Source organism: Alligator sinensis, unplaced genomic scaffold (assembly GCF_000455745.1).
Source record: "Alligator sinensis unplaced genomic scaffold, ASM45574v1 scaffold1193_1, whole genome shotgun sequence".
NCBI lineage: Eukaryota > Metazoa > Chordata > Crocodylia > Alligatoridae > Alligator > Alligator sinensis.
In genome coordinates this window covers 331,806-348,958 of record NW_005843014.1, presented here as the reverse complement: position 1 = coordinate 348,958, position 17,153 = coordinate 331,806, and the positions used below count along the sequence as shown (strand labels likewise).

At 44.4% G+C, this 17,153-nt stretch overlaps 1 protein-coding gene across 6 annotated transcripts in view; it reads left to right on the top strand.

Annotated features, from left to right (window-relative positions):
* The window catches only part of RALGAPB (Ral GTPase activating protein non-catalytic beta subunit), a 193,922-nt gene that overhangs the window by 122,218 nt on the left and 54,551 nt on the right, over nt 1-17,153 (top strand). For all 6 annotated transcript variants that reach the window (XM_025193089.1, XM_025193090.1, XM_006036751.3 and 3 more), the window contains 4 exons: nt 2,047-2,229; nt 3,281-3,432; nt 5,901-6,088; nt 14,610-14,716. In XM_025193089.1, the coding sequence (XP_025048874.1) occupies nt 2,047-2,229; nt 3,281-3,432; nt 5,901-6,088; nt 14,610-14,716 (630 nt within the window). The remainder of the gene's footprint in view (nt 1-2,046; nt 2,230-3,280; nt 3,433-5,900; nt 6,089-14,609; nt 14,717-17,153) is intronic.

Sequence of the window (17,153 nt, the reverse complement as noted above, 5' to 3'; positions counted from 1 at the left end):
GGCAGGCCGGTGGGTGTCCCCCCCCCATAGTCCCCTTCCCCCTTCTCCAGCCCCGCTTGATCCCTTACCAGCACTGGAGCCCTGGTGCTGCACTGCCTGGCTGGCCACGTGTTCAGCACCAGGGCAAGGGGCCAACCATAGAGACGCTCTGGCAGCCAGAGTGTCTCTGCGGAGGATCCAGCCTCCGGTTGCCTTGCTTTTTTTAACTTTGGATATCCAGGGGTCTAATTTTTTCCCTGCGCTGCAAGTTTGCAGCGTGGGGAACATTTTTTGTTCCTGCAAGTGCCTCTTGCCCCTTCTCAAAGGGGTTTGAGATGGAGCAAGAGGCACATGCGTGCTCACCCGGATGTGCCCAGCTTGTTCCTAGATCCTGCTCTTGGATTGGTCTACTGGTTTCCTTGTGCAGACATGCCTTTGGGGTGGAGAAAGAGGTAAATGTTATCCTCTCAAGTGCTCACAAAATGTAGTTATAAAAATGGTAATCTAGTATAACTCCGGTGTAATTTTGACTTAATATTTTTATTACCATCCCCTCATTTCCTCTTCTAAGATGTAAACCTTTTGTGGGAGGAACTGCTTCTCATTTTATAACTATGTACAGCATAGCCTGGTGGCCTTTGGTGCTCCCAGGCCTTTGATATTCAGTTAATAGTAATAATAATATAATCCTAATGCCTGGAAATAATCACCAGAATGTCACTGAAAGAGCTATAACTTGATGACTTAAGAGCAGTAGTTATAAGAATTGGATAGCTTGGCATGCATTAGATTAGCCTTTCTCCAGCCTGCTTTTCAATAAGACTGGAATAGTCTACAGCAGGGGTGCCTACACTTGCTCTGTGTCTCCATCCAGATCTGGATCATGGGTCAAAGCCAGCCATGGCGGTGGAACCTGTGGCAGGGAAAGCCCTGGCTGCAGTGAAGCCAGTGGCAGAGGCAATGGGGCCAAGCGGGCATGGGCCAATGGGCTGCTTGACATGACGGAGGCAGTATATGTGATGAACGATGATGATAGGCCTAGTGGCCACAGGGTGAGTAGGGCTGTGTTGGCACAGCCCTTGCTCACACCCCTGCTGCTGAGGGCCATGTCCAGTGGGGCCCCAGTGACAGGCCCTGCACCCCACAGCCATGCCCCCAAATTCTCTGGCCAGCTTATCACCCAGTGTGCTAGATCTGTCCTGTGGGGCCCATGTGTTTGACACCCCTGATCTGCACTAGACAGTTTTCCTAGTGAAACTTGAAACTTCTCATGTGTAGCTGAATTGTATGAAGCATGGAAATCCAGTTATGGTTGACTGCAGCAACTTTGTGGTTAGAGGAAAACAGTTTGGGAGGTCAGGAGAGAGAAATCCAGTAGTTCTCTATTGCCACAGTCTTTGTCAGTTTGTAGTACTACTCATTAATCTCCAAGGTTTTGGGTCCAGGGGGATTCCCACAAAGGACAAGTTGCTATCCATTTGCATACAACTGAAAATTTGCCTCTGCTGATTTGGGAAGAAGCCAGTTAGCAGAAGCAGCAAAGTATTCATTGAAATAATGACCTCTGCAGACTGTTTTCTTTTCATTTCCTCCTCTATGAGGAAGTTGCCATTTTGTGTTAGAATGCCATGGTTAAAGTTACATAAAAGGGTAACTTGTGCCAGTGCTGAATATGCTGCTTTGTTTGGTGATGCCAAAAATCCAAATAAGTGGACTGGTTTAGCTACTGGAATAAGAGGAGGACCTCCCCCATTGATTTCTAAAATAAAGGAGATCAAACATGAATTCAGCTTCCAAGATGACCCCTGTGAACTAAATGGTGCCCTTAGTTCTTTCATGCTATATTAAAATTCATGTACAGTTGTCTTGCCATGATGTTTGTGTATTGTCACTGTACCTGTTTTACAATGTTTTCAAGTTTATTGGAGAGCAGTGCTGACCTGTTTCTTTGTCTTTTCATAGCATTATATTAAGAAGCATTAAAACAAGTTACATTTTCTTTGAAAGCATTCTTGAAGAAATCATTAGCTGATATTGTCTCTGCTCTCTGCTGCTTGCTTTATTTAGGTGAAGGTTGTTGTTGATTCATCTGACAGGAGGAGAGCTATTAGTTCAGTATGTAGTTATATTGTGTACCAGTGCAGCCGTCCAGCCCCACTCCACTCACGAGATCTTCACTCTATGATAGTTGCAGCATTTCAGTGCCTCTGTGTCTGGCTCACTGAACACCCTGATATGCTGGATGAGAAGGTAAGAGAATTGGTGCTGTTCCTGTCCAATAGAGGGAAGTTAACATCAAAAACTACATTTTTGATTTATTTTTTTTTGCTAGCTTTTGCTAGCTTTGGTACTTTTATTCCACTATTTCAGTTCTTACAGGGAAATTGCAGACACTATAGAGCTGTGGTTCTCAACCTTTTTGGACTTGAGGCACCTCTCCATAACATTTATGAATTGAATGGCACCCAATTTCAAAAACTAATTTATGTATTACAGCTCTTACCTCCTTGCAGTGGGGTTGGGCTGTGGTGGTTTTGGACTGACCAGGCAAGGATGAGCTTGAGCCTGGGCTTTTCTATATATCTCCTCACACCATGTGGCACCATTCAAAGGATCTGGCAGCACCTGAGGATGCTGCATCACCCTTTTTGAGAATCATTGCTTTACAAACAGGAAATAGGGTAAACTGGAAGTGCTGTGTCACCAGGGATTTGGGAAGAGGAGGGGAGGGTACGTGACCAAACCACAGTCTTAGAACCAACCCTGATCCAAAGGGTGCCAGATAGGGAATCCTCCCTACCTCCTATTTATAAAGCACTTTTCCTGAGTTCCCTTAAAACACAGAGGGTTTGGACTGCTTGTACTATTTAATAAAATGTTCTTTTAGTTTACAAAGAAATCACATGATGACCAGTGCCTTGGCCACTCCTTGCTCCCTTTCTTCTGCTCCAGATCCAGATATTGCATGAAAGATTGAGGTAACCATTTGGAGAATGTAGCACTTGGTAGCATCCATATGCACCATCAGCTCCTTTACCATGGAGTGGCATGGTACCATGTCTCCATGTTGACCCATTGGCTCAAAGGGGCTTGAGTTCCAGACCACTGACATTGCATGCGTATATGCTGTTGGGACAGTCTCCTTATTTTGGGATGTGCCTCAAAAATGTACCTTAGCAACAAGCTTGTACTGTTGACGGTGCGTAATTTGAATTGACAACACATCATTGTCACACTAAATTCCTTAGGAGAACCGGATATGAGTGATTTGCTTTTAACTATTTGTCCCTTTGCCCTTTAGGACTGTTTAAAAGAAGTGTTGGAGATTGTGGAATTGGGTATCTCAGGAAGTAAATCCAAAAACAGTGAACAAGAGGTCAAATACAAAGGAGATAAAGAGCCAAATCCTGCATCCATGAGGGTGAAGGATGCAGCTGAAGCTACATTAACATGGTATGGAATTCATCAAAATGTTGTTAACTGTTTGACAGGGTATTACTACAGGGGAAAATTGAATATTAGAACACCATTTAATGGGTGTGTAGGCTGGCTTGGTAGACTGGACAAGGTGGGGTATATAAACAAACTTTTTACTTCCTACCCTTGGAAGTAATTACAAAAGCAATATTTTCCTTTTGTTCTCATTCCACTTCATAGCAAAATGTTATAATATTTTATATGAGTTGAAAAATGACTTCATGTAATTACTAAGACATAACTATTTACTAGAATTCAGAAGGCCTAAGAGTCTTTATTTTGTATTCTGTACTAGCATAAGCTCTTAAATGTTTTTTTTCTGGGTACCTAAAGTAATTGCTTGAGAGGGAAGAAAAGCCCTGTTAAAGTTGCAAGGTCTGGTGTTGACCTTTTCTTCAGGTCAGAACTTAAAGTGTAAACTTCTAGGGTAGAAGTCAGGTAGGTGACCCATAGCAGTCAAGATTATTCTCAGTCACTGCTTTTGGGCAAAAAACTTCTGGAATTTAAATAGGAGGCATTGCTGCTCCTTGCTATGAGGAAGGATGATAGCTGAGAGAGAGATTCCTGCACTGTTTCAAATAATTATTAATAATTATTTTTCCATAACATGAAGGAGTCCCACTGTGGCATGTTTTGTATGACTATGTAGTGTTTGTTCCAGAAAGCTTATCATTTGCGAAATATCTGAAGCCCACATTCCCACAAACAGCAGCATGCTTGAAAGACTAGGCTCACAATGATTCTTCTAGGTAATCTACGCAAAGAAACACCAAATCAGTCATAGCAGAAGCACGTGCTATTGCTTCTTGGAATTCAAGAAAGGCTTCTAAAATAAAGGTCTCAAGATAATAGCATTCATTGTTATATAAAAAAGGATTTAAAATATAAACAATAAGAACTTTTGTGCATAAAGTCATACCTGAACTGCTAACTTCCTGATTCAGAAGAAACTTTCCCAGTTCTCACGCTCTTTATTTTCTTGTGGTGTTGTTTGCATGATCCTCTGAAACTTTAAGTTAATGGTTGCTGTTGGAGGCAGGATCTTATGGATCATTGATCTGTTCTGTTATGGTAATTACTACTGTATTTATTCACATATCATAGGCAGACAAGGTTCTTTGGGTGAATCTGATATCTTTTATTAGACCAACTTAAATAGTTGGAAAACAATTATTAAGCAAGCTTGCAGGTTCAAAAACCCTTCATCAGGCTAAGGAAGTTTCTGCAGTTGGTGTGTGCTCTTCCTGGATGGAATGAAAAGTAAAGAAGCCAGAGGCTGGGCTGGTATGCATACAACACAGGTAGTCTACATTTTCACTGACTGCCTGTCTGGTATGCATACCAGCCCAGCCTCTGGCTTCTTTACTTTTCATTCCATCCAGGAAGAGCACACACCAATTGCTGAAACTTCCTTAGACTGATGAAGGGTTTTTGAACCTGAAAGCTTGCTTAAAAATTGTTTTCCAACTATTTAAGTTGGTCTAATAAAAGATATCAGATTCACCCAAAGAACCTTGTCTGCCTATGTCCTTAGACCAACATGGCTACAACCTACACTGCTGTTCACATATCATATGCTCTTTTTCTTAAATCTTAGTCTTCCAAAATTGGGATACATATTTTAAGTGGCAAAGCTGACTTTCTGCCCAAAATAAAAGCCTGGAGACGCATAACATGGCTGTTGCTTTTTTCCCTTCTCTTCCCTCCAGGAGCTGCATGGAGGGAGGGGGGGAGTTCAGCAGGGTCAGATCTGAGGGGTGGGGAGAAGGGAGAATGAGCTGGTGCAGTGGTGCAGTCGCACCTACCTTGCTTTGGATTTCCTGATCCACACAAAGTTTAAGACCAACTGCCTGGCAGCAAGAGTGGCAATTATCTTCAGGTAGTTCTGAGGGAGTTGAATTGCTTCATATGTCATTATAATCTATCTAATTCGTACTAATTATTCTTCAATTAACAGGTGTTAAAGGCACTCTCTTTTTAATGGCCTCTATGTTCCACTAATTAAGCTATTCTTTGTTCAACTATTTTGCTACTCCTAGTCTTTATTCTCCTGTTTCACAATCCTGCAGACTGTTTTTAGTTCTTTTAAAAGTTCTGAGTCCACCCATGGAGTCTAATTCTCAACAGTAGCTATAGTTTCAGTTTTTGACTGAGCATCCAAGAACTGCTGACAGTTTAGCTGTGAAAGTGTTAAAATTAGCTTTTGCCTAAGTAAGAAAGGGAAGATGAATGAGCTGAAGACTAGGCTCTGTCCCTATTCTTTGTGGCCATAACTAGAAATTCTGTTTTTCCCAAAGGTGGTGTGGGTCTTATTTGGGTATGTGGTATGTGAGAAAATATGGGTATGTCTGAGATGCAAAGAGAACAAACAAGTACATAAGTTCCCATCTCAGATGTATGTGGAGGTGAATCTTTTTCAGCTGAGTCTTTCTCTGATTTTGCAGCATTATGCAGTTACTGGGAGCATTTCCTTCCCCCAGTGGCCCTGCCTCTCCTTGCAGTTTGGTGAATGAAACCACCTTAATTAAATGTTCTGGTCTGCCTACTATAAACAAACACAGCTTTCGCTACTTTGTTTTGGATAATAGTGTCATCCTTGCAATGTTGGAGCAGCCTCTAGGGAACGAACGGAGTAAGTTAAACATTTTGTCTTGGTCTTGAAGATTAAAACTCTTTGTAATATATCTGCAAAATGAGTTCATTTGGTAAAACAGCCTTTTGCTTTTTACATGCTGAAGTCTTAACTGTTCTATGTATGTACAACTGAAGTGTTCAACTCTGCATAAAATTGCAAGAATAAGGTCAACAGTGTCACTGTTATGCCAGTGTGTGTAAACTCTGCCAGACTTTCCCAACAGCTACACTCCAGTTAATGAGATCACATGTCTTTATATGACTGCATTGTAAATACAGTTGGAGGAGTAATAGTATTAACATTTTAGAACATGTTAAAAAGTAAAACATCCCACTGTATAAAAGGATTAATTTTAAAAATGTTTGTCAGGGTACAGGAATTTGGCTTTAACCAGTGATGACTGTATGTAGTTTTAAATTTGTATAGTTGCTTTTACTCATTTTAGTTCTCCATTTATTATTAAATGTTGTGTTGGTGCTAGCAGCCTGCAGATGTAATGACTAATTGTTTTGCAGTTGTAATGGCCTTCCTGTGAACCATTGCACTTTATCAGTGGGCTCAACTGATAACAGAGGTATAAAACAGGCTTCTAGCAGCCCTATGTACCTTTTGAAGAAGAAGAGAGTTAAGAGTAAAACTGGTGTTTTGGAGAAGGGCTGTTCAACTTGCAGCCCATAAGGGATTAAGCTGCAGCTATGGGCTCCTGTCAGGCTACCACTGCCCCCATCATTCTAACTCAGGGGCAGACAATTATTTTGGACAGAGGGCTGCTTACAGAGTTTTGGCAAGCCATCGAGGGCCGCGTGGGTAGCTCCACCCCTTGATAGGTGCCCCACCCCTTGGTTGCCATCTTGGGACTGGATCCCCTAACCCCTGACATTTGCCACCAGAAGTCCCTCCCCTTGCCCCCCCGGAAGGACTCCTTTCAGCAAGGGGGTTTGCCATCTTGGAACCAGAAAAATACCAAATTATATTCTAAGTCAAAAGTGTACTACAACATTCATTAATTTCATTTAAAAAAATATTTTTGTCCTGATTTACATGATTGTGTGTAGTATACATAGAGATGATAGTATTATAGCTTAAAACGAAGTCTAACTCTTTCATATTGTGGGTGGGTGGGTATAGGTTTGTGGGTGTGTGGGAGAGGATGTGTGGGTGTGTGGGATTGGGGGGATGGATAAGCATGGGGGGTTGTGGGTTTTGTGGGGTTCTACCCCCCAACTGCAGCAGGTAGATCTCCTGACAGCGCTCCTCCAGGGCCGGGCACCACGCTCCTGCTGCTCCTTGCCTTGGGGCACCGACACGGCCTCGTACTCCCACTCGCTGCTACTTCCCGTCATCTGCCACTGCTGCCCTTCTGCTACTTCTCCGTCCCCCTGCCCTACTGCTTGCTCCTTTGGCATCATGTCCCAGCTGCTCCTGGAGTCCTACTGCTGCAGCTGGGAACTGCATGGTGCTGGAGCTGCCAGCCAGCTGGTGGGCAGGGGAAGTGGGGAAATGGCTGCAGCAGGGGCCAACTTGCTGTGTCTACCTAGTTCTGCCTGAGGCTCCCCCTGGGTCCTACTGCCCCTGGCTCTTGTCATCTTTGACAGGGGCAGATAAATATTCATTTTCTAAGTTTTTTTTAGGCTTCCATTTCCTGCTCCTGCCTGAGGGTAGGGCAACATGACCTGCAGAGCCCAGAGAGCCTGTGGTACAGTGAGCTAGGGGGCTAGAGTTCACACACGGCACACTGCAGCAGAGGGGAGGTGAGAGGGCTGTCACAGTGCAGTGCATGGGCAACTGGTGCCTCCCGAGTCTGGGGCGGGGGGCAGTCCAGGGCAGAGGGTCACCTAGTGGGTGATCGCTGAGCCAGCAGAAACCGAAAGTGCACTTCCGCCAGCACTTCCAGTTTCATGACTGGCAGTTCCAGGGAGTGCATATGCACCCGCGTGCACCCCTTACGCGTTGCCAATGGTGCGGTGAAGGGCGGCTTCGCTTGTCATTTGGCCCAGGGGCAGGCCCAGTAGTCAGTATTGGCAAGGGAGGCCCACATGGCATGCAGCCCCTAGCTGCTTAGAAGCTGGACAGTCTTGCTTTAGAGGTAGACAAATACTTACTGAAAATCACCTTGGCTGTAAGCAGACATCTCATGTAAGGCAGTCCTGATTGATCTGAGCAAAACCTGGACAAAGGGAGTGGCATAGCCCTTTACACCAGTGGTTGCCAATCTTGTGGGACTCAAGGCACCCTCCATAACTTTTTGGAATTAAGTGGAACCCTATTTCAAAAACAAAACTATTTATTACAGTGTAGAAAAATGACTGGAAACACCTTATTTTAATCAAACTGGACCCCCCCCTCCCCCGTGAATAACTATAACATAACACTATTATAATGTATGGGCCAACTGAGCCTGGCAGTTCTTACAAATATCTTGAATTTGTGGTAAGTTAAAACGCACACTCTTGGTTCCTTTTCCACTGAAAGAAGTCTCTCTCTCCTTGTTTTTTATATTCATTAAAGCAGGAGCCCCCAGCTCACATGAGTCCCATATTGAAAATTGCAGCAAGATTTTTACAACTTTTTTTTTTAATGTTGGATTATTGTTTGGTTAGCTGAACCCAGAAATGATGCAACGGTACTTCATGACATTTCAGTCTCAGGGTCTGATCTTTACATATATCAGCCAATTCTTGTTCCTGTTTCTTGAAGTTTCAGTAAATGGGTTTCTCACTCAGCTGTATTCTGCAACATCCAAATTGGGAAGTATTTTTGAATCTTCTCTTCTAGAATTTTCAAGTGATCCAATATCAGTGGCAGCACTTCTCTGTTGTTTGATGCAGCTGTGAGAAGAAACATTTCTAGCTCTCTGACATTACCTAGTGCCTTTCAGATCCATATCTCATCTATCAGGGTGCAAAGTTTAGCAGAAGAAGTTAAAATATTCTCATTTGGACCTTGCATGCTGGTATTCACTTTATTTAAATACAGAAATTTGTTGACAAGTGTCACGGTGCGGGGTCCTGCAGGAGGGCTGTGATCTCCTCAAGGCTCCCTTCCCGTGCCAAGTTGGCCCAAGGACACCCTCAAATTCTCGCCCGCCACATCTTTGATGACACAATATATTTGTGAGGCTGCCTTTTACACCCTCTTGGTCACATCTTGATGGACACTAAGACCCCGTGGTTTCCCGGACCCCTCGTGGGTCCCGTTCTGCAATGGGTGCTGTAGGGGCACCCTAGCCTTATGAGCTATGCGTGGCTCCAACCATCCCTTTACCACGCCCCAGGCCTCGCAGATGGAATAGATGTTCTGTCCGGGCCCTATTATAATTCGGCCCCCTTGTCCTCTCTGGGCCCTGCGTGGCCCTGTCTTGCTCTGCCCCCTTCTCTGGGGCTTCTCCACAACAGCGCTGCCCCCTTCTCTGGGGCTGGGGTCAGTGCACCCCGACTGCTGTGCCCTCACTGGCGCTGGGGTCCCCACACTGCTGTGGGTCCCCTATGAGACCTCCTCCAACCCCTAATAGCCTCACCCAAACCACAAGTATTAAACAGTAACACAACACAAGCCCCTGGGCTATAACGTAAATGGAAGCCGCCCAGCTATACCCACGTTCAAGCCTACTGGGGATACTTCATCCCGCAGCAGTGTCAGACGCTGCTCTTGCATTCAGGCTTCTCCTCTCTTCCGTGAGAGAGAGCTCCTTCCTCCTTAGCTGCTGGCAGGGAACTGCCAGCCTGGCTCAGCCCTTGGGCTTTATATGGGAACTAGGCCTTATATGGGAGCCAGGCCCTGCCCCCTCTGGTTGCCCTGGCAACCTGCAGCTGGGCTTGTCCCTCACTGCTAGGGTTCCTTCCCTGGCAGTTTTTTCCTTCTTAGGAGCAGTGCACCTCAGTGCTGTGCGACACAAGATATGCTAGTTTAGTTGTTCAGACCACCAGTTGTCACTGCTCCATAAATCACAGAAGTCAAGTAAGCATTTAGAGAGAGAGAGAGAGAGAGAGAGAGAGAGTGAGTGTGTGTGTGTGTGTGTGTGTGTGTGTGTGTGTGTGTGTGTGTGTGTGTGTGTGTGTGAAAGTTAAAATTTCCTCCTTCAACTTGTAAACTCAGGACAAAAGCCTTGCCCCTTGTTACTACTGTATCTTATTTCTGTGTGCACCGTGAAACTAGTATGTTCATATTCCATTCTCTCACTCAATCTTGAAAAAGCATGATACTTCAGTGGCCTAATTTTAATGTAATTGACCATGTTTACAACTTGATCAAGAACAGTTTTTAATTCATGGCATATAGTTTTCACTAGAAGACCCTCTCAATGAAGGAAACAGTTGAGTTCTTTACAGCAAAAGAATTGCATTCTTCTTATTCCATCATCAACAAAACAAATAAAAGCTAAGAATTGGCATTTTCCACTTAAATCTGTGGATTCTTCCACCTGAAGAATGAAAGTAGTAGCCATTTTAACTTTTTCACTTTATTTAATATTCTCTGAGATGTTGTGTATAACTCTTCTGACAGTATGATTGGACAGCAGAATGTTGCCAGTATCCTTTTCAAAATCCTTACCCTACTTTGTTCCTTGAAAGTATCATTGTCTTGCCTAGTATGACCTTTCATTTGTTTAGCAATCAATACTGCAACTTTGTAACTGGTCTCCTATGCTTTATCAGATAGTTTTGAGGATTGTTTTTTCTTGAGAATTTAAGAGGCACATGAGACAGTTTCACCTGGTGTTGGAAGCAGTATGGCAGGCTGGAGATTGCTACTGCTACTGCTGCTGCTGTCATCAGTGCCACCATCAAGTGGAAGTGTCCTTTGTGCCTGTTTCCAGGAAGCAAGTGTGAGACCAGACCAAGGGCTGCACTTTTTTCCAGCACTAAAGTGCAGCTGCAGGAGCTGCTTCTCATTCAGGTTCCATGTGCCTTCCAGAAACTGAGGAGTGGGGCAGTTCTACCTGGTAGCAGTAGCATCTATAGGCTGCTGCCTCTGCTGCCACAGAGTGAAAATTGCTCCATGTGGTGTAGTTTTCCAGAGGTATGTGCAGCCCAACTGAAAAAAATCTGCAGCAGAGGTGTGGTGCATTTGACTGCGTTACATTATACAGGCAGATACACCATTTCTGCTTCAGCCACTTTTCAGCATGAACCAAACCCAGAAAAATTAAAGCAGAAGTGGTGTGTCTGCCTGCATGATTTAATGCTGTCAGGCACACCACCTATTCCGCAGCTATTTTTCATTTGGGGTCCATGTACCTCCTGAAAACTAAGGTACATGGGGAAATTTCACTCTGAGGCAGCAGTGTTTTGGTGCTGGCCTATAAATGGAAGGTCATTAATGTCGTGTTATGACTTCTTGAGTGTGGGCCTTCCCAGTGTCCCTGAGTACCTGGCACCCATCTCTTAGATGGATGCTGTGCCTACCTACAATGGGCACATTATCTTTTCCAGCAAAGAAGAATATGGTGCCCCAAAATGTTTCTAGCACTTCAAAAACTTCATTTGAGCGCTCTTAACTGAAATCAAGAGCATTTTGTTCCCTGGAGTTGTTCCATACCCCAGTTTGCAGCTTGCTCCATAGCTGAGTACTTTTACATGAACAGACGCATTCTCTTGACTGTTTTAGAATAGAATGTACTTTAACAAGTGAACATGTCTTCTATTCCTCTCTTTCTCTTGTCCAGTGCTTCCTGAATGTAGCATTGAGGATTCCCACAAAACTATTGGAATCTGAAGCCAGATTAGCCATTCCTTTTTCATATAAATGGCTAATGTTGAATGGATTTAGATCAAACTGAGACTTGTTTGTTTGTTTGTTTGTTTGTTTGTTTGTTTGTTCAAAAATGAGCTTGTAAATCTGTTTTTGTAAATCTACAAGCTCAATTATTGTAATGTGCAAGTGAATTAGGTAATCTCACAGGCAGATAGTGAAATTTGGCCATTTTACATGTTGTTTTTTGGTTTGCACATATGAGTCATATTTTTCTTGTATTTCTGAAATTCTGGTATATTGTCTCTAGGCGTCCTTCAATCCTCTGGATCATAGTGTACACATAAGAGGTCTAGTCAGATACCCGATTAATCCATTTGTGGCTGATGAGCCCAATTCCAGAGTGATACAGCTTGTTATAAGTTTCACAGATTCAGACGTTGTTTGAGTTGGAGTCCAAGTTTACAGCATGCTCCTTTCTTCTTTCTCACTTTGCTTCCATCCTCTGGATCAAAGCCACTCATTGTGTATAAAGTACTGGAAAAGGAAATATGTAGGGTAGTTTATTAATAATGCCAGCTTACTCACTACTTACTTGTATGGGAGTAATGTTCCTTCTGTTCTAAATTATAAATTTCAACAGCATTCAAATCCTGGCTGGTAGACTATTCAAATCCATATTGTGTTTTCCTGTTGTTTGTATTTGTACTGAGACCTATACAGAATGTAAACGTATGAATTTGCCTGTGTGTATCCCTTTGGTGCACTTCTGAAGCAGCAGTAGCCATTTAGTGGTGCATCATTTTTTTTTTTCCACTTTCTGGCGTATGTGAAAAATTGCAGTTGGGCTGAAACTGGTTAACTCTCAGTGATCAAACAGGGGTAAGGAAATAGGGTAGATCTCTACTTGCACATGAGAGAGTCTAGTACAGGGGCAGCAATTATTTCAGGCAGAGGGCCACTTAACAAGGGCTGGTAAGCTGTCTAGGGCTGCATGGATAGCCCCTCCCCTTGACAGGTGCCCCTAACCCCTGACCTTTACCAACAGAAATCCTTTGCCTTGCCCCCTGGAAATACTCCTTTTGGGAGGGGAGTTGCCATCTTAGAACCAGAAAAATACAAATCGTACACTAAAAGTCAAACACTGTGGCTGTGCACCTTTGGGTAAAGCCTGCCAGTTTAAGGGCAGAAAGCAGGCAGGAGCCAGGTGTCTGATTAGAGCAGCAATTTTAGGGCCCAGGTACATAAGTTGGGCCAACAGAGTGCTGCTGAGAGAGCGGAGGAGAAAACATCAGGCTGAGAAGCTGCTCCTGAAACAGCTTGGAGGTATGGTGAGGCTATGGGGAAGGAGGAGACCTCAATGTCCTGGACATAACAGAAGACTGCACCCTGCTGGGGAACGAAGGCCTGATGGAGCTACCTGTGGTGGGATAGCTCCCCAGAAATGCTAGGCCAGGCACCTTCCCCAGTGAAAGGCGAGTATGGGGTGCCTCCTAACCTCAGCCTCACATCCCTGGTGGGTTAGAGATTCTGCAGGGAGAACCCAGGCTCTTAAGAGTCCTGAGGCAGGGCCGAGGCTCATCAAGAGACCTGAGGCTGCAGTAGGGAGCTGAGTGGAGCTCCAGTGAGAAGTGCTGGTATGTGCCCCACAGAAGGGAGGCCAAGTGCTAGGCCGAGTATGAGGCCCGGTGTGTGCCTCCAGGTGGAAGGCCGGGTGCTAGGCTAAGAGTGAGACGTGGCCCAGTGAGAGGCTAAGAGTGAGAAGTGGCCCAGTGAAGGGACAAAAGTATGTAAGAGAGAGTCCAGCATGAGAGTGCTGGGACCACGAGCTCTGGTGGGGAGTAAGAGGCCCACGTGAGACTCTGGAGCTTGGGTCCCAGTGCCAAGTAGCTGAGAAACATCTGTGAGGCATGAGACTCGTGTAAGGAGAGCATGTTCAGAGGTCCTTGTCGACAAGGCGAGCAATGGGCAGCCGTCTGCCTTAGTATCAATGTTCATATTTGTATTATCAAGGCCAGGCAGGCAGGTGGTTAGTTCGGGGACAGGAGGTCGCTAGCACTGAGACCCAGCTCTGTTACAGCATGGTGTGGAGGAAGAGCATATTTTAAAATAACATATTTTAATTTTATTACAAGAAATATTTTTGTCATGATTTGTGTTGTGTACTGTATACAGAGGTGACTGCATAACACAAAAATAAATTATTAGTCTTTTATATTGTGTGGGGAGTGTGGTTGGGTGTGTGGGTATATGGTAGGGGGTGGTAGGTGGGAGGTTGTGGTGTGTGTATGGTGGGGCATGGGGTATGTGAGAAGTATGGGGGTGTGGTGGGTGTGGAGTTTGAGGGAATGTGGCTGTGTAGGGAGGCATAGGTTATGTTGGGGAGTTGTGTGGCATTTGTGGGGTATGGCTCTGGAACACACTATTCTCTCTTGCAGCCAATGCTGGGAGGGCGGTGAGGGGGGTGTGTGTGGTGTGGGAGGGGTGTGCTGGAGAGCGCTGCCATGGGCAGAAGGTCTGGGCAGAACACAATTCATTGGGTGCCATGGGCCGGATGAAAGTGCCTGGCAGGCCAGATCTGGTCTGTGGGCTGTATTTTGCCCACCCCTGGTCTAGTAGATCAGTGTTTCATGCTGAAGTGAAGATAATCTCCTATTTTTTCTAGTTGTGAGTCTGATTGAAAGAATTATGCCTAAAAATTGTTCACAACTTTCTTGATCTGATCTGACTGCGTTTATTTAAACTACTGATTACTTAGGTGTTTGAATGTAGTATTGAATTATTGGATAATATGTTAAAATATTTCTTTTTCCTATGTATTCTGCAGATGACTCTATTCCCTCTGTCACAACTTTGGTTCGTGGGACGTCTGGAAGATTTGCATGGGCCCAGCAGCTTTGCCTTTTACCAAGAGGAGCCAAAGCAAATCAAAAGGTTTTTGTCAAAGCCCACAGAAAAATCTTAGAGAGACTCTGCAAAAATGTCATTATTTTAATGAAATAAACCCACAGAACTAGTGATTTATATGTAAGGTTGAAATTGCACCCTAAACTATGGGTGACCTGACACACCTCTGGTGATTCTTTAAAAACTTTTTATAATATGTATTAAAATATTCATAGTGGATGAAAGCATTGTTTGTTTCCACATGCAAAGGTAACACATACTTCTTCTTTTTGCTTTTGTTTTGTGTGTGTGTGTGTGTGTGTGTGTGTGTGTGCATGTGCACACACCCAGAGAAATAAAAGTATTAGGCATGCAGCTGTTTGTGCTTTAATATTTAGACATGAGTGAGTTTTTAGTGGAGGTGATCCTAGGATGCATCCGGTGAGACATTTCTGTTTAAAATTAGGGAGGTATTAATGCCATCGTACAAGACTTCATCTAAAGTAGCGTGTAAAGTCTGGTCACCCATGTTGAAGAAACATGAATTCAAAATGGAAACAGTGCGGAGAAGGCTATTAGGATGATCAGAAAATGCTTTGTCTGTCATATGAAAAGAGATTAGAAACAGCAAAATGAAGGTTGAGAGAGAGATTGCTCTGTAACATACATTGTCGGTGGGTGTGTATATATGTATATATCAGTAATAGAGAAGAACTATTTAAGATAAAGAATAATGTTGGGACAAAAAAAATAGACTATATCAAGGGCCCTCAATCTCTGGCCCACAAGCCAAATCTAGCCCACAAAGCCATCATATCTGGTCCGCATTAATATGGCCACCCTCCTTCTTGCCAAATTCCCAAACTCCAAGCCCCAAACAGTTGGTTGGAGCCAGGCCCATTCCACCACCTCCTTCACGCTCTGTGTCTGCATCAGGACTTGGCCACACCCCCTTACCTCCCTGCAGGGCTGGTTGGGGCCTGGCCATGCCCCCTTCCTCCCCCCCTCCCCCCCGCAAGGCTGGGTAAGGACCAGGCTACACCCCCTTTCCCCCACAGGGCTGGGCCATGGCTCTTCTTCCTCCCCCCGCCCCTGGATTGGGGCCAGGCCACAACCCCCCTACCACCCCTATAGGTCTGGGTTAGGACCGAGCCACACCCGCTTCCCACCATGGGGCTGGGCCATGTCCCTCCCCCTGTGTCTAGATCAGAGAAGGGCCATGCCATCTTCCCTCCCAGACAATGCCCCCTTTCCCCTTGCATCTAGATTGGGACCTGGACCATGCCCCCTCCTCCCCTGGCTGATCCATACCCCCTTCTCCACAATGCATGTAAGGCCCCCTCTACATGTTACATGCATTGTGCAATTGCCTAGTTAATTGTGCAATTAATTTAAACCAACTACACATGCAAATTAACTATCATGCCTTAAAAATGCCCAACCAGTTATAAAGTTAGAGCTGGAACATATGGAATACCTTTATAACTGGTTTCTAAGTGGAAGCTAGAAGAGGGCAGTTTATACCTAAATGAAACAGCTGCTGCATTACCAATTTAGTTTCTACTTACCTCAGGACTGAGTGGTCAGACTGAACAGTGGATCAGTTTAACATACATTAAGTTACACTTCCATTTTCCCCTTATCTTTTCCTTAGTATGACCATGCTCTAAAGCCAGGGGTTGGTAGTGTTTTCCACAGAGGGCCTGAATGACTCAGCTTAGATCCAAGGCAAACTGTTATTAGGACCTGGTCACCACCCCTTCTCTCCATTGCCCATCTACGGCACAGCATGCTAAAACTCCTGCTGCCTAGCCAGGGTGTGGCACAGGTGTGGGTAAAGCCTCCTGCCACTGAAGCTCCTGTGCTGTAGGCCAGATCCAGTGGTTCTGCAGGCCGTATCCAACTCATGGCTTAGGTTGCCAACTCCTGCCCTAAAGGGAAGAGTCTTCCTTTGCGTGTAAAATGCACTTTGTTGTTAATGGCAGACAAAGTTCCTTGGGTGAATCTGATATCTTTTATTAGACCAACCCAAATAGTTGGAGAATAGTTATTAAGCAAGCTTTCGGGTTCAAAAACCCTTCGTCAGGCTGAGGAAGTTTCAGCAGTTGGTGCTCTTCCTGGATGGAATGAAAAGTAAAGCAGCCAGCGACTGGGCTGGTACGCATACAAGCATACCATTTGTTGTTAATGGAAGCCATTCCACATGTAAAGTCATTGTCACCTTTTACATTGTGTTTTTCTGTTTCTAAAGAAATACCTTTTTGACTTTTTAAAAGAACTACTTAAACAGCACTCATGCTGAAAAAAAATTATCATCACCAATGGCTTATGCTCCATGAAAACCTTTAATAGTATCTTAATTTTATTGCTACCCTCTTGATAGTGGTTTTGGATGATCTGATGGTTGTGAGGAACCAGTAGTACTCCCTACAGCAAAATGTAGTAAAAATTAATAGTATGCAACATTCCTCAGTCTGACGTGAAA